Below are 23,250 nucleotides of genomic sequence, written 5' to 3' on the forward strand. Positions count from 1 at the left end.
TGGATCTCTATATGAGATTATAGCTTTGGGCAGGCCATGTAGTTTGAAGATTTCTTTTAAAAAAATCTGAGCCACTGTTGAGGCTGTGTATGGGTGAGCAAGGGCCACAAAATGGCCATACTTCGTCAATCTGTCCACCACCACTAATATCACACTGGTTCCTTGTGAAACTGGCAGTCCCTCTATGAAATCTAGAGAAATTTCTTCCCATGCCCTCTCGGGAATTGGTAAAGGCTGAAGGAGACCAGGGGGGTGCACAGTTTCAGCCTTGTTGACTTGGCAAACGTCACACTCGCGTACAACCCTCTTAATGTCGTTTTTCATTCCCTTCCACCAAAAATCCATTTTTGCCCTCATATAAGTCTTAAGGTACCCCAAATGTCCTGCTTGGGGATCCTCATGAAGGAACTTCAGCACCTTCCCCTTAAATGGGGACTGTTGGTCAATCATCACTCTTCATTTTTTTAGTATAACACCTTGCTGGACAGTAACTCCTTTAGGCATTTCCTCCTTAGTCTGATGCTTGGACAGAATCTGCTGTAACTCAGTAGAGGAATCGTAGCTCTCTTTTAACTCATCAATCCAACTTGGGGTTGGGAACGTAATGAGGGCCAACATCACCTCTGAACCTTCTAAGCTGCCCTCAGCTTCATGCCTCCTAGAGAGGGCGTCAGCCACCTTGTTTTCTTTACCCGCCTTATACTCGATTCGAAAATCGTATCCCATTAGTTTGGTAATCCACCTTTGCTGGGCTGTAGTTCCTATTTTTTGTTCCAGTAAAAATTTAAGGGCCTGCTAGTTCGTCTTGACGATGAATGCTTGACCCAACAAATAAGGCCGCCATTTGTGAACTGCTGTTACTAGGGCCAGCAGCTCTTTTTCATAGGTGGAGAGGTCCAGCGCCTTCCCTTTTAAAGCCTTACTCAGGAAGGCTATTGGCTGCCCACGCTGCATCAATACAGCCCCTATTCCAAGCCCACTAGCATCACATTTAATAGTAAAGGCCTGAGAAAAGTCTGGTAATTTGAGTACCGGGGGTGTTGTTACTGCAGTTTTCAACTCTTGAAAGGCCCTAGCAGCTTGCTCATCCCACACAAATGAGTTCTTCTTTAAGAGACTTGTTAATGGGGCTGCAATGAGCCCATACCCGCGTATAAACTTGCGATAATATCCAGTTAGGCCCAAAAATCCTCGTAAGGACTTAGTATTCTTAGGAATTGGCCAATCAACCATGGCTGCTAGTTTCCTTGGGTCTGCCTTAACTCCCTTTCCAGTCACAATATGGCCCAAGTACTCCACCTCGCTCACCCCAAAGTGACATTTAGACCTCTTGGTGAACAACTTATGGAGTGACAGAATGTCCAGTACTTGTTTAACATGCCCAATGTGCTCTTCCCAGCTGCGGCTATAAACTAGGATATCGTCAAAAAATACCAAGACAAACCTTCTTAAAAAAGGTTTAAAAATTGTATTCATCAACCCTTGAAATGTGGAGGGAGCGTTGGTAAGCCCAAAGGGCATAACCAAGAATTCATAGTGGCCTTCGTGTGTACGAAAGGCTGTTTTAGGGATATCTTCCGGTGCCACTCGGATTTGATGGTACCCCGACCGTAAATCCAGCTTAGAGAACACTTCCGACCCATGTAATTCATCTAATAATTCATCAATAACCGGAATAGGAAACTTATCTTTAATTGTTTCTTGGTTCAAAGCCCGATAATCCACACATAAGCGCCAACTACCATCTGATTTTCTTACCAAAAGGACAGGGGAGGAAAATGGGCTGGAACTGGGTCTTATCACCCCTGTTTCCAAAAGTTTCGTCACTACCTTTTCAATTTCTGCCTTCTGATAATAAGGGTATCTGTAGGGGCGAGTAGAAATTGGGCTGGTGCCTTCCTTCAGCACAATTTTATGATCTTGCTCCCTCTTAGGAGGCAGCCCCACGGGTTCTTGGAAGATAGGCGCATACTCAAGTAACAGCTGGTCCATTTCTGGACATGTGGGCTTGCTGTTCAGTTGTGAATCTTGGGAGACTAACTGCAGTAGAATAGCCTTACCCTTGGTGAAAGTATTCATGGCCATGTTATTTTCCTCCACAAAGGAAGTGCCCGATTGTTTCAACCCTGTAAGTTTACAAGTAAGCCTTCCACCCGAAAAGACATTAGTAAATTGGAGAAATCCCATGTGATGGGACCCAAGGTCTCAAGCCATTGGACCCCTAGGACAGCATCACAGCCCGCTAGAGGTAAAACACAGTAGGATGGGCTGAACCGAAACCCTTGAATTTTGGTCATAACACTGCTATAGCTCCCTTGGCTATGCATGACATCCCCGTTTGCTACCTTCACTTTCAACTGTTCCCCCCCACTTAATGGTATATGATTCTTCCTAACAATAGAGGGGTCAATGAAATTGTGGGTACTTCCCGAATCCACCAATATTACAGCCATACCATTTCCCATTTTGCCATACAACCGCATCGTACTATGACAAGGTGTACCAGTTAAAGCATTGAGAGAAATTTCAAGTTTACCTTCTGATACCGGTGTAAGAGCCACCTCGCTGGAGTCAAAAAATAGGTCATCACTCTTATCCTCCTGGTCATTCTCCTCAGCCATCATTAAGTAAATCCTTGGGCTCTTGCACGTGTGATTCGGATTCCACTTCTCATCGCAATGGAAGCATAAACCCCTATTCCTCTTCTCATCCATCTGAGTAGAGTAGACTTTCTTAGTTTGGGGTGAATATTTCTGGAATTTTGAGCCATTATCAGTGTGTAGGTTGGCCATATAATTTTTTTTTGTGGTTGAATGCATATGGTTTTGAATTCCTGAATTTCCAACTTGAAAAAAACTCCTTTCTCCCCACCCTTTTGTGGATTTTTTGATACTAATCAGGTACTCTTCTTGGATTTTTGCCAGGCTAAAGGCAGCCCCGAGATTCAACGGATTCAGCATCTTGATGGGCAGCCGAATTTCATCTTTCAAGCCACTTAAAAAGCAGCTCAACTTGTGTGAGTCCGTAAGGTTAATCAACCGATTGGTCAATGTTTCAAATTGAGCCGTGTAAGCCGCAACTGTAGTAGTTTGTTTTAGTCTTGTAAGTGCTTCCATTGGATCGTCGTATGCTGTAGGACCGAAGCGGGTCAGCAATGCTCGGGTGAATGTCTCCCATGAATTAATTTGGCCACTGTCAAAAGCCCCTTGGTACCATGGTAAGGCCTCTCCCATCATATGATAAGAAGACATTAGAAGTCTTTGGGCTGGTGGTGTCTGGTGAAAGTTGAAGTAGTGGTTGGTTTTAAAAATCCACCCATCTGGATCCTCACCAGAAAAGTGTGGAAAATCCAACTTAACTCCTCTATTGGGGTTTCTTCGGTGTTCATGAGGATCGATTTCCATCTCCCCAGTGTTCTCCCGTTGCTGGTTGGTAGCTAAGCCTCGGACTAGTGCTGTGAGTTGAACAACTTCCTCATGAAGAGCTTGAAAACGTGCATCCTGGGCATCACTTCTGCGATCCTGAGCATCCTGCCTGAGAAGCAGCTCCTGATGTTTGGTCATGGGAACGGTGCTCTGATTACCACTTGTTATGGTTCTACTGGTAATGTAGGAATATTACGGTAGTGTGAGTATTGAACGGATATGGATGTTTGTTGTAATAAAGGGAAATTACTTAGAAACAGAAGAGATCATGCATGCGGAAGAATTTGAATGCAGGAAATATGTTTGATAGAAAGACTCATTGAGTCATACGGATTACAAGGAAGGCTTCGAGGGCTTCCTAACCTCCATACACATGATAATTCATTCACAGAGATTCCGAATACCCTCCACTCACCTTCCATCCATTCCTTATGCTACTGCAGAATAACGGCCCACCCAATACAAGAGTGACACGTATCTAATTAAAACTAACATACTCAAAGCAAATAAAGCAGTATCTTTCCTCTGATGCTAAACGGTGCGTCCAACCTATTTATTAAAACTGTGCATTTAAGTAAGAACTCCAAACGGTGCGCATTGCTCTACTTCTTCATGCCACGGTTCCCCCTCCTCTTCTCTTCATTTCTTCTTCTCTTCATTTCTTCTTCAGACAACTCCTCTGTTCCCGATCGCCACTGCCCTTCTCCTGTTCCCTTCCGCCCACTCTCTCAAGAGGCCATAACAGAGGGTCACAGATCCTCACAAACAGACTTGCAGGAAGAGAGATGACGTGTGTCGTGCGATGGGATTCTATAGAGAGGTCGTGTCGGTGCGAACTATGGGGGTTGGGGGGGGAGCCGTGTGGCTAGGGATAGGATTTAGAGATACTTACAGATCCTCACAAACATATTCGCTGGGAGAGAGAGGATTGGGGGAGGGTGGTGAAATTAATGGCGCCGTTTTACCTTATAAAAATGATGCCGTTTTACATGGAGTGTAGGCTGGGCTGCAATTTTAGCCATTTTGGATGAGCTTTTGGGTTTTTTTTGGCTAAACCCTAACTCAAATCATAAATTAATTTCAATCTTTATTTTAACCATAATTTTATTTATTTATGCTTTTTATAGTTCTTTTATCACTAAAGTTAATTGTTAACATTTATTATTAACAATTACTATTTAACTAGTGTTTAATTATATGTCATTATACTATATATTACATGTTATTACATATTATTATACATTGGTTCTTATACATTACTATTATATGTTATTATATTTTAATTATTAAACATTAGTATTACGTGTTAGTATGCTGCAAAAAAAAAAAAATATTACATGTTAGTACTAAATGTTATCATACATTAGTATTATATATTAGTATACATTAGTATTATATGTTAGTATTAAATGTTTTGATACATTAGTTTTACATATTAGTATATATTAGTATTATATGTTAGTATTAAATGTCATTATACATTAGTATTACATGTTATTATACATTGATTATTATACATTACTAGTACATGTTATTCTACTCTAGTTATTATATATTACTATCACATGTTATTATTAATGTGTATATTTGTGTTTATACATAATACATTAGTTATTATATATTATTATTACATGTTATTATATATTAATATTTATACATTAATATTGCATGTTACTATATATTAGTGTTATATGGTATTAATCGTTTGATATTTACGTATACTAAACTATTATTAATCAATTTAGTCAATTTATATTATAGTATAAATATATTATTTTATAATAATTTACTCATATTAATATATTATTGAGTTTAACTAATTATATAAGTTATAGTTATATAAAATATATATGATTAATATATAAAAAATACATATAATTTTTAAAATATATATAATATCAAAATCGGAGTTTGAAGATAAAGTCGGAGTTGTAGTTGATACAAGTCGGTACAATGCCACATCTGATTCCGACATTTTGGAGAAGAAAAATTCTAATTCGAAACGGAACTAGAATGAAGTCCAAATCGAAGTTCGACTCGGATAAACGGAACTAGAATGAAGTCCGACTCGGATTTTTTAATTTTTGCTCGGTCATAAAAAAGGGAACAAAATTCATCAGTGCAGGCTGCAGTGTACGAAACAAATCGATGGACATTGGTTACCAAATTACCAAATTCAATTTCGTTCTCGTTAAAGGAGTTCGTAACAAAGAAACCCGACAAGTATCGTTTCCTTGGGGGACGATAAATGGGCTCTTCAACTGTAGCCTCGGGGGAGCGAAGGGCCAATACTTGAGATCTGTCTCATTGCCCTGACCTGTGTTTTCTGGGTTCAGTCACGAGCCAGTTGCTGCCTTCCTTTCCTTCATTTCGCTGATCAGGCACTGTGGCTGAATCAATTTGCCTCGTAGTCGTCGCCGTGCTTAATCTCAGCTTTGGTATACTCTCTCTCTCAAGTAAACAGGTTCAGTTCTGCAGTAATGCTTTATCTTTCACTTATTGCAGATACTCTTAACTGGGTAAGAGGGTCTTCGATCCGTTAACTAACCAGGCTTGATTTTGCTCGGGAAAAAAAGTAACTTTCATGATTTGCTCAGAAAAAGAAACTTGCCTGATTTCTTTGTTGGCCTAATTTCCTCTCACACTCTGGAGTTTCTTGTAGTTTGGCATTATCTTCTGCTTATTTGTTGTTAAACTCTTTCTTTTCTGCTATGATCTTTAGCTCCAGAGCTTTTGCTTAGCCGAAATGACAGAAACGTGTATAGGGTGTAGTAAATGGGCAGAGGACATGTATTGGACCCATTTCCAAACCATCCACTTCTCTCAGTTTCTCCACAATGGTTATGACCGGCAGCTTGTAAGTTTCATTGGTCTCTTTTTCCCTTTTGAATGCATCACTATTAATGCTTGTTAAAACAAATAAAGGGTAGTAGATTCGTATGGACATGCCTTTCAGAACGTGGAATCTCTTTCCTTTTTCATGGAACTGGAGGCTTTGGGATACCTCTTCTTCTTTGCTTAAACGTGTTATGTAAAATATTCAGCTTGTATGCTTTGTAAGTTGAAAGCCATGAATTTGAGACCAAGTTAGCAATCTGATATAGTAGGATGTAAAGAACTGTGGTTTGGTGTTTATGGTAAAAATAAATAGCAAAAAAAAATAAAAAAGCAAAATACTCCTTTCAGATAAGAGCAACTGCGAAGTGCTTGATGAAAATAATCACTGTAAATCTTGTATTGATTGAACCTAATTAAATAACAATTCCTAACAGTCTGAATCCTACAGTTCTTAAACCTATTTACTGCAACAATTGCTCCTAATCTGAACATAAATCCTACACTTTTTTTGATAAGTAATAATTCTTCATTAATAAGCACAAACCTCAATTCCTGTTGTTTCTCATGCTGTGCAGTAATTGGGTAGGAATCAAGTCCTTCCCAACTTGACTTCCTCTGGTTAGGAACCTCTACTTCATCTTCTCCCTTGACTTTTAACACCTCTGAGCCTTTGGAGGAAGAACTCAAATTTGTTTCCTTGAAAGAAGTTACACCTTTTTCTCAGGCAACTCAAATTGATTTCATGTCAGTGTGAATTTCATGCCAATTATTTATGTCTCAAAACCTAGGGATATGTTTCTCATCTTCGTGGAAAAAATGTTGCAAAGGATTCTTGACTTAAATTTGTTTTTTTTTAAGTAAAAGCGAGTTTTTAACGCCCACCGTGGGGGCTTGAACCCATGACCACAAGGTTAAGAGCCTTGCACTCTACCGACCGAGCTAGACAGGCATCTGCTGTAGATGATTGACTTATAGGATTATTGACTTATATTTTAATGATTTATGATGATACATTTTTTTTTATAAGTCTTATAAGTCAAAAAAATTATATTACAAGCGCAATGGGCACAATCCAAGTACACTGGATGTAGACAATAGAAAGCACCCGACAAAGATCAAAGATAAAGAAAAACAGCTGAAAGATGCGTACATAGAAACATCAATGAGGGCATTAAAAGAACACCACTCTAAAAGAGACTTAAGAAAGCCAAATTGTAAAGCTGAACTCGTCTTCTCAGAGTCCTCATAACTTCAGGCATTCTGTTCTCTATGAATGTGCCACTATAAACAAGATGGACCACACTCCATATAGCATTGAGATCATTCTGACCAAACTTTATTTATAACGCACTTTTATTTCAAGATTATATTTTACTGGGGACGTTCTGTTTCTTTTTGTCAATAATATTTCCATAAATGTTTCACCTCTAGCCCATTGGTCTTCCCCTACATCTTTTTTGTCACTCATATTATTTGACTAGGTTCATTCATGAATTGCAGGCCATCCCCAAAAAATTCGTCGATAATCTGAAAAAGAAACTGCCTGAAAGTGTGGTTCTTAAAGGTCCTAGTGGTTTAACCTGGAATGTAGGATTAACCAGTAATGATGATACCTTGTTCTTCAACCATGGCTGGCAAGAATTTGTCAAGGATCATTCATTGGAAGAGAATGATTTCTTGATTTTTAAGTACAATGGTGGTTCCCAGTTTGACGTTTTGGTTTTTGATGGGGAGAACTTGTGTGAGAAGGGGGCTACATACTTTGTTAGAAAATCTGAGCATACTGAGCATGACAATGGATGCCTGTCTAAGAGAAAACTTGGGGAAGCTTCTATTGATGAAGTTCATGCCAGATGCAGTTCACCAGAGAAAGTTATAGATGATGACGCTGTCCTTATCCCATCACTGCAACATATCATCTCTGTGGCTACTAATATAGGGACTCAACAGAATACTTCTCCCACAAGATCTATTCGTGCTCGGCGGAGTCTTGGGAGCAAGAAACCTGCTACTTATCAAGAGGGAGGTAAGGTCACTCCTAGTGATGGTAATCCTCTTAGCAGCTTTTGATCTGATGGGAACACTTTTAGACAAGTAATACATCGTCTTGAGCCTTGATTTTATTATTTCTTTCACTGCATGAGTGGCGGTGGCAATTGTGTGATTAATGTAGTTCATGCTGGTATATAGAATCATGTTGTTCAAGGATATATCTAATTGATAAAAATATTTCAGCTGTGAGTGATTCAGATGCTGAACTTACACCCATCAATAAGAATGGGTCATATCGTCAGCAATATCAGTCAAATAGAAGGTCAATAACTCAAGATGAGATAAAGAATGCCTTGCACTTGGCCCAAGAAGCATCAAGTGACGAGACTTTCCTAGTAGTTATGCGACCCACACATGTATACAAGAGATTCTTTGTGGTAAATGTTATCTATCCCAAACTTTGATTATTTTGTGAATTTTTCCACTATGTAAATAATGTAGACTCCGTCTATATGTGGCATACTCTGATCTTACCAGTATACCAGTTCAGTTGGAGCTTAAAAAATTTGTTTTTCATGTGCAACTAGAATATCATAATTTTCTTATTTGGCACGTTGTCTTAAGAACCTAACAAAGTGCCTGAATGTTTAAATCTATAGCATTGTTTTTCAATAATGCTGCTATAATGCTTGAAAAATAATGCTATAGCATTTTAATGGAAAATCTATAGCATTATTTTTTTAATAAGTATTCACTGGAAAAAAATCTATGTCATTTTAATGTCTCAAACTCGTTTTCATAGGAGATTAGGGTTAAGACGTAAATGGTAAGATTTAAGTTTTCCAAATAAACTTGGGTTGAGAGTAATGCACTAAAGGCAAAAATACATCAATGGAGTGTTAGGCACGATGAAGGCACAACGTACTGTAGGCCCATTTGCTGCTCAGTCAAAAGGAGGTGGTGGTGTCGGGCACGGTGGAAATTTGGCAAAGGGGGTTGTCTGTCGTACGCTATGGGAGATGAAAATGCAGTTGATGGATTTGCAGGAGACAGTGAACAGTTTAATCCGAAGTGTAGAAAATGGGAGGGGAACGGGCTTGGGCTTGGGCTTGGGCTTGGGTGGCCCAGGGGAAACAAAGGGTGAAGTCAATCAAGGGGCTGAGACAAAGGAAAAAAAAAAGATGGAGACGGTCTTGAAATCTCCCTAGCCATTTGGCGGGCCTGAGGTGGAATTGTAGGGCTGTCAGCCGTCGAGAACTAGAAACCCTTTCGGCGAATCAAAAGGAAAAAATGCAGAGTAGGAATTTTCGACAGAGCTGTAACAACCATAGAAGCGGGTCAAACTGCAAACTCACCGTCCGACGGTGGGTCCTCGGCCCAGAATGGACAGAAGGCGATGATGGAGTGTAAGGAACTCCTGGAGAAGGAATCATAGGGGGTGTCACCTCTGGCGAAGGAATTGTAGCATATAGGGAGTGTTATGGAGGGCAGTACAGAGTTAACAGTAGGTGTTGAGTCCGTGGCCCAGAATGGATATGGATAGAGAATAACAATGGATTGCATGGAACCCTGAAGTCTTAGGGGGCGGCACCTCTAGAGAAGGACTTGCAAAGGGTTAGGAGCCTTACGAAGGGAACTGCTGAGGGTGACTTACGATTGCTGGTAGTTATGAATGAGGATCAAGACAAGGAGGGCAGGTCTCTATTTGTTGAAGGAGAGACGGGGGACTTGATGGAATTGCAGTGGCCACCAAGAGAATGAACCCATTCCCCTAAAGTCTTTACTGCCATATCAGTCCTCTGATTGGGTGCCACACAAGGTGAAGGAAATTAAAAAATGTGTAGGTATTGAGTGCGAAGGCTTTGAGAAACAATTTATGGCATTGCTCATAGCCATTGAAGAAGGACATGCTCAGTCTAAGAGGTCGGGTTCCAAAAAATAGAGGGAGCTAAATAGACTGACATAGTCTATTAATTATGAGGGTAGCTCAAGCAAAGGAAAACCAAAGGAGGGGGGCCAAAAATTTATTTATGAAACCAAAGATTGTATCTTGGAATGTTCGAGTGCTTAATGAGGATAATAAGCGACTTTGGATAAAACCTCTGCTTTGGGAGTGGAGTGCAGATGTCATTTGCTTGCAAAAAACTAAGATGAAAATTATTTCAAGAAGCACTGTTCGTAGACTTTTTTTTTATAAGTAAAAATATTATATATATAAATCAATAGGAGTAATTAAGTACACTGGACATATACAAGAAAACACCTAGCCTATACAAGAGAGCCCCTAATGACCCAAGTACACTGGGTGTATCTAGCATCTCTTGGGGCCTACCTATAAAAAAAAAAAGCATCTCTTGGGGCCTCAGGTGGAATATTAATTATGTGGGATCGAAGGGCTGTGAATAAAATAGAGGATTACATTGGGGAGTATATAGTGGCATGTTCTTTTAAAAATGTGGAAGATGATTTTATGTGGGCCTTTGCTAGAGTGTATGGGCTGAATCTAGACAGCCAAAGAAGACATCTATGGGAGGAGATTGCTGGGTTACAAAGTTGGTGGGACATGCCTTGGTGCATAGGTGTTGATTTCAATGTTATTAGGTTCCTAAGTGAAAGATCGGGGAAGAGTAGGCTTTGGCCTACAATGACAGAGTTTTCAGATTTTATATTTGAGTTGGGTTTGGTGGACATTCCTTTTATGGGTGGAACATACACGAGGTCAAACAATCAAACGTGGTCTATTTTAGACATATTTCTAGTCTCGGATTGGGAAACTCATTATCCAGAGTTATGTCAGAAAAGACTAACTTGCCTCTATTCATACCATTTTCCTATCTTGTTAGATTGTGGAGGTATTTGTGGAGGGCGTGGGTATTTCAAATTCGAGAATATGTGGTTGTAAAGTGAGGGCTTTGTGGAAAGGGCGAGGCAATGGTGGTCCTCCTATCTAATACATGGCACACCAAGTTTTGTTTTTGTAGGTAAGCTCAAAGCTGTAAAAAGAGACCTCAAGAAGTGGAATGCACAAGTTTTTGGAGATGTAGGCGATCAAAAGAAGTCTCTAATGGAGGAACTACAGGAGATAGAGAGGGTAGAGGAGGGTTGGGCACTATCTATGGAGGAACTCTCTTGGAAGACAAAATTAGTTCTAAAACTTGAGAGAGTTATTTTATTGGAGGAGATTTCATGGCATCAAAAATCTTGAGCATTGTGGTTAAAAGGGGATAGAAGCATGAAGTTTTTTCATAGTGGCCAATTCACATAGAAGGACTAGCAAGATTGAGATGTTAAATATTGATGGTGTTGTGTCAATGGAACTTCTAGTGATTCAAGAGCATGTTGCTGGTTTTTTTGAACAATTACTTACCAAGCAAGTAGTGTGGTGGCCAAAACTAGATGAATTAGCATTTGAGGCCATTGATTAGCAAAGTGGGGCCTGGCTGGAGAGGCCTTTCGATGAGATAGATGTTTATGAAGTGGTGGGAAAGATGGTCAAAGATACCTAGCCAAGACGGTTTCTATTTGGGATTCTTCCAAGCCTGTTGGGAGGTAGTGAAGGGTGATTTGATGAAGGTTTTTATGGAATTTTTCTCATTGGGTAAGTTGAGAAAAGTCCCAATGTCACTTTTATTGCGTTAATTCCCAAGGTGTTGTTATCAATGGACAACTTTGCTGTCCATATTTGTTTCCATACTTATTTCCTTGATTTACTCTTCAGTATAATTAACTTAATATTTGACAGATTGTATAGGGATAGAATTAGCATATACGTAGTTCTTTCCATGTATAAAATTCTTTGTATAGTCTATATAATAGAGAGAAATCAGAAGGCCAACGATTTTGGCTATTCACACAATACTTTGACTTACTTTGACATGGTATCAAGAGTAGGTTGAATTTTTTTCAAATTCTTCTTCTCGGTTTTGTCTTTCGGTTTCGTCTAGGCTGTTCTCGCCTGCATGTTTTTTGTTTTCTTCTCGATTTCGTGCATCGGCATCTTCTGGGTTGGTCTCGGTGAACCCAACGTGAAAGCTTCCTTGTTTCTTGGTTTGTTGGTGTCGTCGGCAAGTTCCGTTCCTTGTTTAGATATTTTTGGCAGCCTCTATTCAAGTCTCGGCAGCAGCATCCTCTTGGTTCCTCATTTTCCGTCTCTTCAATTTTTTCTCTCTCTCGAATTTGTGGGTTTCTGGTGTTTTGGTGCATTCTGTTCTGGTTTGGGGTGTTTTCGGCACTTCTGTACCTTTGTGCCTCTTGCAACTTGCTTCTGGTGGGAATTTCGGCTTCTTCTTGTTTGTGGCTCTCGGTTTGTGTCTTTGTGGTTATCGCAACACAGTGTCAGACAAGTCCAAGGTCATTCTCTCATTTTATTTTGGACTCTTTGAATTTTGTTGTTGTTTTGCTTTGTCTCAGGACTTATTTGCAATGGACTCAGCACCTGTGTGTGTCAAATTTACAGGCACAAATTACTTTACGTGAGCATTTCAGTTTGAACTTTTCCTCAAGGGAAAAGATCTTTAGGGTCATAATGATGGTACAGATGTCGCCCAAACATCCACTCTTGACGCGTCCGAGGCTTTTCCTTCGTGGGCTGTTCTTGACGCTTGAATTATGTCTTGGCTTCTTGGCTCAGTGGAGCCACATATTGTTACCAACTTGTGGGCTCATCGCTTTGCTCAATCCATGTAGAATTACTTGAAGAAGGTTTATCATCAAGCTAATGATGCCTGTCGCTTTCAGTTGGAACATGCAATTGGCATGAATATACTGATTTGGTTACATCGGATGTTCTTGTTGCCGCTCTTTCGACTATTTAGACTCTCTACGAGACTAGTCGGCGTGATCAATTTCTTATGAAACTACTCCCGGAATATGGATCTGTTCGCTCCTCTCTACTGAACAGATCCCTTGTTCATTCTCTTAATTTTTGTTTTGGTGAGTTACTTCGTGAAGAACGTCTTAGTACTCAAACTATTCTGGAGCAATCTCATGGCAGTTCTGGGACGGCAACTGTGGCTTATGCTGCCCAAGGAAGAGGATCACCTATCACTTCTAAAAATTTGTAGTGTTTCTGCTGCAGGGAATATGGGCATATTGCTGCCAATTGTCCTAAGAAATATTGTTCATATTACAAGAAAAATGGTCGTATTATCAAAGAATGTTGTATCCGCCCCCAGAATCGTCAGGTCCAAGCATTTCAGACTTATGTTACTGTTCCTCCCGCAACGATTTCTGTAGCACATGGTTCTTGCTCGGGTGCTTCCTCTGATCTTGGACCTCTTGCAGCGACTTACTGCACACCAGACATGGTGCAACAGATGTTAATTTCGACATTATCTGCAATGGGGTTTCAAGGTAAAAATTCTACTAAACTCTGGTACGTAGACTCGAGGGCTTCTAATCACATGACGAATACTCCCACAACTCTGTGTCATGTTTGACCCTATGCTGGTCAATCTGCCATTCAGACTGCCAATGACAGTTCTTTGCCAATAGCTGCTGTCAGAGATGCCTCTTCTTCATTTACTGATGTGTTTTTTGCTCCTCAGCTTTCCACGAATCTTATTTCTATTGGTCAATTAGTTCATAACAATTGTGCTGTTAATTTTTCTGGTATGATTGTATTGTGCAGGACTAGGTAACGGGAGAGCCGATTGCGAAAGGACCTAAAGTGGGGCGCTTGTTTCCACTATTTTTACCTGATCCAACACTTTCTTTAGTTTCTTCTATTAAGTCTTTTGCTTGTAATAATGTTCCTGATCTGAGTATGATGTGGCATCGTCGTTTAGGCCATCCCAATGCTGAGATCTTATCTCATGTATTGCACTCTGGCTTTCTTGGTAATAAAGAACGTTCTTCTTTCTCTCGAGTGTGATTCTTGTAAACTTGGTAAAAGCAAAACTCTTCCATTTCCTTTGCATGCTAGTAGAGCTTCTCACTGCTTTGATTTTATCCATAGTGATGTTTGGGGACCTTCCCTAGTTAGTTCACATGAAAAATTTAAATACTATGTGACTTTCATTGATGATCATAACAAATTCACTTGGTTTTATTTTCTTCGCTCTAAATCTGAGGTTTTTCGTACTTTCACTGAGTTTTTAGCGTATGTTGAAAATTAATTTTCTGCGACTATTAAGACATTACGCACAGATTCTGGTGGTGAATATTTGTTTACTGAGTTTCAAGCATGCTTGGCTTGTAAAGGTATTATCCATCAACATTCATGTCCTGCTACTCACCAACAAAATGGAGTAGCCGAATGCAAAAATCGTCATTTTCTTAATGTGGTATGTACTCGTGTTAGAATCCTCTGTTCCCTCCATGTTCTGGGTCGAGGCTCTGAAAACTGCTACTCACTTGATTAATCGTTTATCTTCCCAAGTCTTACACATGGAGTCTCCCTATTTCCGCTTGTTTGCTAAGCAACCTAGTTACGATAATCTCCGTATCTTTGGTTATGTATGTTTTATTCGTTTACCTCCTCATGAGCGACAAATTATTTGCTCAATTTGTTAGATGTGCATTCTTGGGATATAATGTGTGTCAAAAAGGATTTGTTTGTTTGCTATGATTCTACATTACATCATACACGCATTTCTAGAAATGTTATTTTCTTTGAAAATAAACATTTCTTTCATGTGTCTTCTGTGCCCTCTTCTTCTACTGTGGTCCTTCCCTCCTTTGAGCAGTAGTTCTCATATCTTTATCAAGTCAGTTCTCGCTTTAAACCAGGTATGGTGTATACAAGACGTTCCCACCCACAGTCTTTTCCAGTGGCTCACCCGATATCTAATCCTAACATGCACCAGAATCAGTCAGTTGCAGCACCTCCAGAGCCTTTGGTACGTCGCTCTCCTCGAGTGTCTGTACCCCCGGATAGGTATGAGTTTTCTTCTGGGAATTCTATTTCAGCTCTTACTGCTGCATTATCCAATTTTGATATTCCCACATGCTACTCACATGCTGTCAAGCATGACTGTTGGCGATAAGCTATGCAGGAAGAAATTGCTGCTCTAGAGGCCAATCACACCCAGGACATTGAGCCTTGTCCTTCCACTATAGTTTCCCTGGGTTGCCAATGGGTTTACTCAGTCAAGGTTTGCTCTGATGGAAGTTTGGATCGTTATAAAGCTCGGCTTGTTGCCATTGAGAATAATCAGGAATATGATGTCAATTATGAGGAGCATTTGCTCCTGTGGCTAAGATGACCATTGTTCGTATGATCCTAGCTCTTGCTACTTCCAGTGATTGGCTACTACATCAAATGGATGTCAAGAATGTTTTTCTTCGAGGGGATATTAAAGAGTGTATTTATATGAAGCCACCCCCCAGGATTGTTTCCCTCTCCGACCTCCAATGTGTGTAAACTTCGTCGCTCTCTTTATGGTCTCAAACAAGTTCCGAGGGCTTGGTTTGATAAATTTCGAACCACTTTATTATAATTCTCCTTCAAGTAGAACAAGTATGACACTTCATTATTTCTTTGGAAATCAGACATGAGTATTGTTGTCCTTTCGGTTTATGTTGATGATATTTTGATCACTAGTTCTGATTCTGCTTTACTTGTCCAGCTCAAGACTCATCTCTTAGAATCCTTTCATATGAAAGATCTTGGGTCTCTCACGTATTTTCTTGGTCTTGAGGTGCATCGTAGTCCCTCTGGTATTTCACTCAATCAACATAAGTATGCTAGTGAGTTGGTGGCTACAGCTGGACTACAGGAAGCTACCTCTGTCGATACTCCCATGGAATTAAGTGTCAAGCTTCACAAAGAGGAGGGTGACTTACTTCCTGATCCCAGTTATATCTGAAGTTGGTGGGTAGCCTTGTGTATCTCACCATCACTAGATCAGATACTTCTTTTGCTGTACAGCAAGTCAGCCAGTTTCTTCAGACTCGTCGTAATCTTCATTTGGCTGCTGTCCGTAGGATCATATGCTATGTTCAGGGCACTTCTGCCCGTGACTTATTCTTTCTTGCAGGCAATTCTCCTCGTCTTGCTACTTATAGCGATGCTAATTGGGTTGGTTGTGCTGATACACGTCGCTCCATCACTGGTTGGGCATGTTCTTAGGTGATGTGTTGATCTCCTGGAAGAGTAAGAAGCAAGATAGACTTCTAAGTCATCTACAGAATCTGAGTACCGAGCGATGTCTCTTGCTTGTTTCGAAATTATTTGGCTTTGAGGTTTGCTTGCTGAGTTAGACTTCTTTAAGACCGATCCTACACCTTTACATGCCGATAATACAAGTGCTATTCAGATCACGGCCAATCTTGTTTATCATGAGTGCACAAAGCATATTGAAGTCGATTGTCACTCTATCCGTGAAGCCTTTGAAGCTCGTGTTATCACTCTTCCACACATTTCCACTGAACTGCAAATTGCTGATATCTTCACCAAGGCTCTCACTCGTCATCGACATTGCTTCCTAAGTAGCAAATTGATGCTACTTGTTCAACTCACATCAATATGAGGGGGGCTGTCAATTGACAGCTTTGCTGTCCATATTTGTTTCCATACTTGTTTCCTTGATTTACTCTTCAGTATAATTAGCTTAATATTTGATAGATTGTATAGGGATAGAATTAGCATATACGTAGTTCTTTCCATGTATAGAATTCTTTGTATAGTTTATATAATAGAGAGAAATAAGAAGGCCAACGATTTTGGCTATTCACACAAGACTTTGACTTACTTTGACAGTTGTGACTATCAAAGATTTTCGGTCTATTAGTCTTGTGAATGAAGATTATTTCCAAGGTTTTAGCAAATCGCTTGGGGGAGGTGTTGGGGGAGGATTATTTCGAGACCCCAAAATGCCTTTACAAAAGGAAGACAAATATTGGATCCAGTGCTAATCGCAAATGAATGCATAGATAGCAGATTAAAATTAGGAGATCCAGGTGTTCTATGCAAGCTGGATATGGAGAAGGCTTATGACCACGTTAACTGGGACTTCCTGAGTTCCTATGATAGTTGCTTGGGAGGCTTGGATTTAGGGAGAGGTGGTGCTCCTGGATTAGATATTGCATCTCGACTGCGAGGTTCTCGGTTTTGGTGAATGGCAGTCCAATTGGTTTCTTTACTAGCTCACGTAGACCAAGACAGAGTGATCCGTTTTCCCCGCTTCTCTTTGTCATTATTATGGAGGTGCTCAGTAGGATGATGTCCGCTATGGTTGACAATGGCTTTATGGCTGGATTTTTGATTGGTGACACCAATCGAGGCACCCTTAACATTTCTCTTTTGTTGTTTGTAGATGATACCTTGGTATTTTGTAAGGTAGACCAAAATCAGTTTCATTATCTAAGGGCCCTCCTACTTTGTTTTGAAGTTGTGTTAGGATTGAAGGTGAATCTATCCAAATCGGAGTTGGTCCCAATTGGAAACGTTTGTAACCACCAGTGGCTGGCCAATATTCTCGGATGCAAGGTCTCCTCACTTCCCATGAAATACCTAGGACTTCCTTTGGGGGGCCTCTTTCAGGTCTAAATCTATATGGAATGAAGTAATAAAAAAGATTAAATGTAGATTGGTAGGCTGAAAGAGATTGTATTTGTCGAAAGGTGGTAGGACCACCTTGATCAAGAGTAAGTTGTCCAATTTACCAACTCACTTATCTTTGTTCCCAATTCCAACTAGTATGGCAATCTGTATAGAGAATCTCCAACGTGATTTCCTTTGGAGTGGGTTGGGGGATGCGTTTAAGTTTCACCTGGTCAAATGGGATAAGGTTTGCTCCCCAATCTCTACTGGTGGGTTGGGAATTAGAAACTTGAGGATATTCAATCGGGCTCTTCTTGGGAAATGGTTGTTGCGATATAACATGGAGAGGTAAACTTTATGTAAATGGGTGATTGATCTTAAGTACGAGTGTGTTTTTTTTTTTTGGGGGAGGTGGAGTACTAGGAAGGTACAAGGGGTGTATGGATTGGGAGTTTGGAAGCACATATGAAAATGTTGGGGGTGTTCGCTTGACACACTAGAATTGTGATGGCTGATGGATCTAGAATAAAATTCGGGCATGACTTGTGGTGTGGAGATCAAGCTCTTAAGGACACATTCCCTACAATTTTCAGGATTGTGTGTGAACAGGAAGCATCCATGGCGGATCTCATGAAGATGTCCGGTGGCTCAATCCAATGGAATGGGAATTTTATGAGGGCGGATCATGATTGGGAAGTTGACAGTTTTGCTGATTTTTTCAGAACCTCGTATGCCATGAGAATGAACACTCAGGGAACTGATAAGTTGTGGTGAACCCCCCCTAGCAAAGGTGCTTTTTTTGTCCGCTCCTTTTATAAGACCCTCACCAATCCGTAGCATAATAGCTTTCCATGGAGAAGTATTTGGAGAAACTAGGCGCCTCTAAAGGTGAACTTTTTCCCTTGGACAGCTTCTTTGTGCAAGATTTTGACTATATGTTGGGTGATTGTCGTGGACTAGTGTTGTATGTGCAAAAAGAATTGTGAGACTGTGGATCATCTTCTACTGCACTGTGAGGTTGCTAGACCACTATGGGATTATGTCTTTAGAAGATTGGAATTAGCTTGGGTTATGCCTGCCATGGTGGTCGAGCTCTTGGCCAGTTGGAAGAATTTGGGTGGAATTCCACAAATCTCAGCAGTGTGGAAGATGGTTCCTATATGTATTTTTTGGTGCATATGGAAGGAATGAAATGATCGGACTTTTGAAGATAAGGAGCGAACATTGGAGGAGATTAGATTGTTCTGTATTAAAACTTTGTTGCTATGGGGGAGTGTTTTAGATTGTAATGGCGTAAATTTTCATGATTTTCTTGTTTCTATTTCTTCCTCTTAGCTAGATGTAAACTCTTGTATACCCCCTGTGTTCTCGGGGTATGCCTATTCTTATTAATATAAATATCTTTTACTTATAAAATAAAAAATACACTTATAGAAAAGTGTGGTGGCTGTGTTGGAGGTGTAGGATAACTAAGAATGAACTCATTTAGCCTAAGTTTTGCTTGTGGACACCATCACTTGGAGAGATTTAAGGTTGACATAATTTTTGCTTGTGGACACCATCACTTGGAGAGATTTAAGGTTGACATAATTTCTCTCTTAAATCTTTCATTGTCTCTCCTATCGTGGATTATGGGATGGAGAAATTATAGAATTAGTGAGAAGTAGATTACTGGAAGACAGATGAACGATGCCAAAAGGACAACAGGCACACATTTTCAAATGGAATTCCTTGAGTGCTTAAGGATGGCTACATTAATGAAGTTAGCTCAAGAGTTGTCCAACACCTATTTTTGATTTGTGGTAAGTGGCACATTAAACCATGCCATAAATGATGGGTGAGAATGGTCAAGAAAATCTTTTATGTTCTTGCCTAGGGAAATCCATCATTTTAGGAAACCAAATGAGATTATGTAAGACTTGAAGATTATGTAAGATAATAAAATAAAAAATTATTGGCCACTAGAACTTTGTTTAAGAACACAAGAAAATATTTTCTTTTGAAATAAATTATTTAACCATCTTGGATTCCATTGCTGAACCTTCTTTTGGTAAGATATCCTTTCAAAGATTTTGCAATGACAAAAATTTAAAAGAATTCCCAATACCTTGCAAGAGTGTTTTGATAGCCTGTTCTCATAGAAGAATTGGATGAGAAGGTTTTTTTTTTTCTCTTTATTTTTTGGGACGTTCTATGGTAGAAAGAACAAGAGCATGGAGAATGACTGTTTATAAACTTTATAATGCCAGCCTAAAAAGATCTGTCTGTAAAATGATACTCAATTATATTAACTTGTCAATGTAAATTGGCTTACCATGTAGGATTAGCTCTTTATATGCTGTCAACGATCCTTGAAAAGTGTTGTTGCTGAATTTGGTTTATTATAAGTAATTTTTGTCTTAGTCGCGGTGTTCCCTAAACAGTAAGATAGTGCACATGATTTTAGGAAACTCTCGCTTGGATTTCAGAGCTTGTGGAGCTGTATCAGAAGAAAATGGTTCAATCCAAAACAATACCATGTCTTCTCATTCTGTTGTTGGTTTTTATGTGATAGAGACAATTGCATGATTATTTGGTAGCTACTATATTTGAGTTGCGTTAAGATTGAATGATGGCCATAAAACGCTAATTGAGAATTTGGGCTAAAGTTTGTAGTGGATCATGTTGGTTGTTCATAGGTCTGAGGCAGATGATCCGTGATGAGTTTTATTATCATACTGGTGTTAGCCTGAATGTTAATTTTAAGTTGGGATACCAAGTAGAGATAAGCATTGTGCTTTTCGGTGCTATAGAATGAGCAAAGGTCATGTTTGTAACCAGATATGGCACATATGCTTGTATGTTCAATAGCATCTCATTTTTACCCATAAAACATAGCATCTCAATTGGGTTTAAGGTGAGATCCATGATATATCCCTTTGTTACGAGTGCATGGATGAGACCAGGGATGAAGCCAGAATTTTCAATCTTGGGGGGCGGGATTGAAGCTGTATGAGCACTTCCTTAGGAGATAAGTGAATGGATCTCTGCTTTCTCAATGAGTCTGAAGTGTCATTCTTAGAAACTCTATGTCCTATGTGACCTGAGATGGATGTATCAAGGCCTGTTCGCCTATGCCTATGAATAATGTGATCTGAAAGGACATCACTGAGAAATCAAGGGAACCAAAAGGTAAGTGACATGAGGCCAAGAGATGACTATTTGTAATACATTTGCATTTTGTGTTTACTGTCGTGGTTGCATTGCTTGCATGTTGGAACATGACTGAGCTTAAGTGGGAATGGAGATGTTGCTTTGTGAGTCTTTTACCAGATTTGGTGAAATGTTCAGACCCTTTTTTGACAAGTTCACTCAGTGGTTGCATGGCATAGTTTTCAGTACGGATTTTGATATGGAGGTATGTAATTATACGGTGACTGTTGTATGAGAGTAGATGTTAGAAACTGACCTAGACCTACCCAAAGGATATGCCACTAGCGGGCCCGACCCTATCCAAACTGGCTGACCTTAGAGTACCTGGAACCAAAGGGCAGAGAATGTTGGGTGGTGGTTAGTTAGTGCCCCGAGTCCCTGACAGTTTCATATGGGTAGCATAAAGTCATGGTTTGTTGACGTTACTCTTGTTGCGAAGGTGTGCTTAGGCTGTGAAACCTGTGTCTTGATAGTAGAGGTGATATGGTCCGTTGGAGGCTTGAAGCCATATTTATGAGGACTTCCTGGTAGTAGAGGCAGGGGTTAACAAAGTTAAGCATCCCCCTCAAGTCCTGTTTCGTTGGTTTAGGTGAGGAACAAAAGGTATATGATCTAGAGAAACATTTTTTTGCTTAAAATGTTTTATTCCAGAAACTGGTTTATATCTGTGTACAAAACAATATGTAAAAAATTATTAGAGAACTGCTTTTTGCTTGAAATGAATAGACTTGGTGGTCAAATTGTTTCAATTTCTGTCTTTGTAGGTGTTCAATGATAACATTTATTTTTTTCCATAAAAAAAAAAATGATAACATTTATTTTTATGTCTTGTCCCATTCGTTATGCTTTTGTTATTGCTTGAACAGTCGATCCCTTCTGATTGGATGGCGAAGAATCTCTCGAAGGAAAACCAAGAAATCATTCTGCGCGTCGAAAATAATACATGGCAAGCCAGGTATTACTTTCATCAAGGTCGTGGCTATGGAGGGATTACTGGTGGGTGGAAACATTTTGCTGTGGACAACAACTTGGAAGAATTTGATGTCTGCCTGTTCAAGCCTGCTGGCCACATGAATTACTCCATTATTCTGGATGTTAGCATTTTCCGGGTTGTCCATGAGTTAACTCCTCTTACTCAACTGTCTTCTCCAACACCAAAGAAGAGGGGCAGAAAAAAAATAATCTAGGGCACCTAAGCACGAGGTTGTGTTTACTTGAAGATTTTCTGTCCAACTGCAGTTTAGACTTTATATGTAAGTGTCTGCGGATTTCACTCTATGTTAAGTTGTCCTTTTAGCACTAAACTTGTTTCCAGACTACTACTTAAATGTTAGTATGGTTGTTGTCAATGTTGATCCGCTTGCTTCAAGGGGGATTTTGGTGATTGTTTATATATATCCAGTGGAATGGTATCTGCCTACTATGTCTAGAAGAGTTCAAACACATCTCCACCCCTTTCGTTAACCGTGATCGACAACTAACAGATATTTAGAGGCTCTGTTTTTTGAGATTGACATGGGCTGTCTAGATATTGGTTATTTTTGGTATTATAAAGAGAAATGATATTTGCAATCTTTGGATGGCAAGGCAAGTCTTGCGTATTCATTTTGAAAAAATTAGGTAAGTTTAGGACTCATAAAAAAAATCAATTTTTTTAATAGTAGACTTAATTTTTTTTTTTAAAAGGAGTGCGCAGATCTTGCACACTTTAGACTGGATCAAATATTAGTCTTTATATATACAATTACTTTTCCAGAAAGCAGTACAATAGTGTATAACTATCATAAACAACTATTATAGTCCAATGTAGAAATTCCACTTAAGTGCGCAATTTTGATAGCAATATTGGATCATTTAAAAAATAATCGGTTAAATATAAAAATGGTTCTTATGGTTTGCCTTTTGGATAAGCTAGTTCATATATTCAAACTTTGAACTTTTTACTCTGTGCTTTCAACTTTAATCAAAGAGTTTTGTTAGGTACAAGCAGTTTGACGTACCAAATTGGGTATCATAATTGATATGGCTTTTTTTATTGTAAAGAAAAATGAAAGAATAAAAATTTTGAGAGAAGATCTTTTGTCTTACAAAAATTATTTTCGTCTTTAATTTTTACTGTTTTATTAAACGGATGCTTTGTATGTCGTATCGGTGCGCAGTTTGGTATACGAACTAACTTGCAAGAAGACTTTTCAGATGGTACATTATTAATAATTTATGAAAATGTCATGTCCTACTTTCATATGATAAAATGTGACAATTTTATTATCTTGAAATCATCTTTTATTTAAAAAAAAAAAACATTCAAAAGTTGATTGA

The 23,250-nt window shown here is 39.3% G+C and overlaps 1 protein-coding gene and 1 non-coding gene across 2 annotated transcripts; one reads left to right on the forward strand and one right to left on the reverse strand.

Moving 5' to 3' along the window:
* Positions 1-5,440: 5,440 nt before the first annotated feature.
* LOC108991701 (B3 domain-containing protein REM16-like) lies at positions 5,441-22,354 on the forward strand. Its single transcript, XM_018966058.2, has 5 exons — positions 5,441-5,863; positions 6,148-6,282; positions 7,764-8,289; positions 8,499-8,692; positions 21,798-22,354. The coding sequence occupies exons 2-5, from the start codon at positions 6,172-6,174 to the stop codon at positions 22,116-22,118; spliced, it is 1,152 nt and encodes a 383-aa protein (XP_018821603.1). The 5' UTR covers positions 5,441-5,863; positions 6,148-6,171; the 3' UTR covers positions 22,119-22,354.
* On the reverse strand, positions 7,139-7,212 carry TRNAK-CUU. The gene has a single exon. It is a non-coding gene; the product is annotated as a tRNA-Lys (tRNA).
* Positions 22,355-23,250: the final 896 nt, after the last annotated feature.

This window comes from Juglans regia, chromosome 15 (genome assembly GCF_001411555.2).
Source record: "Juglans regia cultivar Chandler chromosome 15, Walnut 2.0, whole genome shotgun sequence".
Taxonomy (NCBI): Eukaryota; Viridiplantae; Streptophyta; class Magnoliopsida; order Fagales; family Juglandaceae; genus Juglans; species Juglans regia.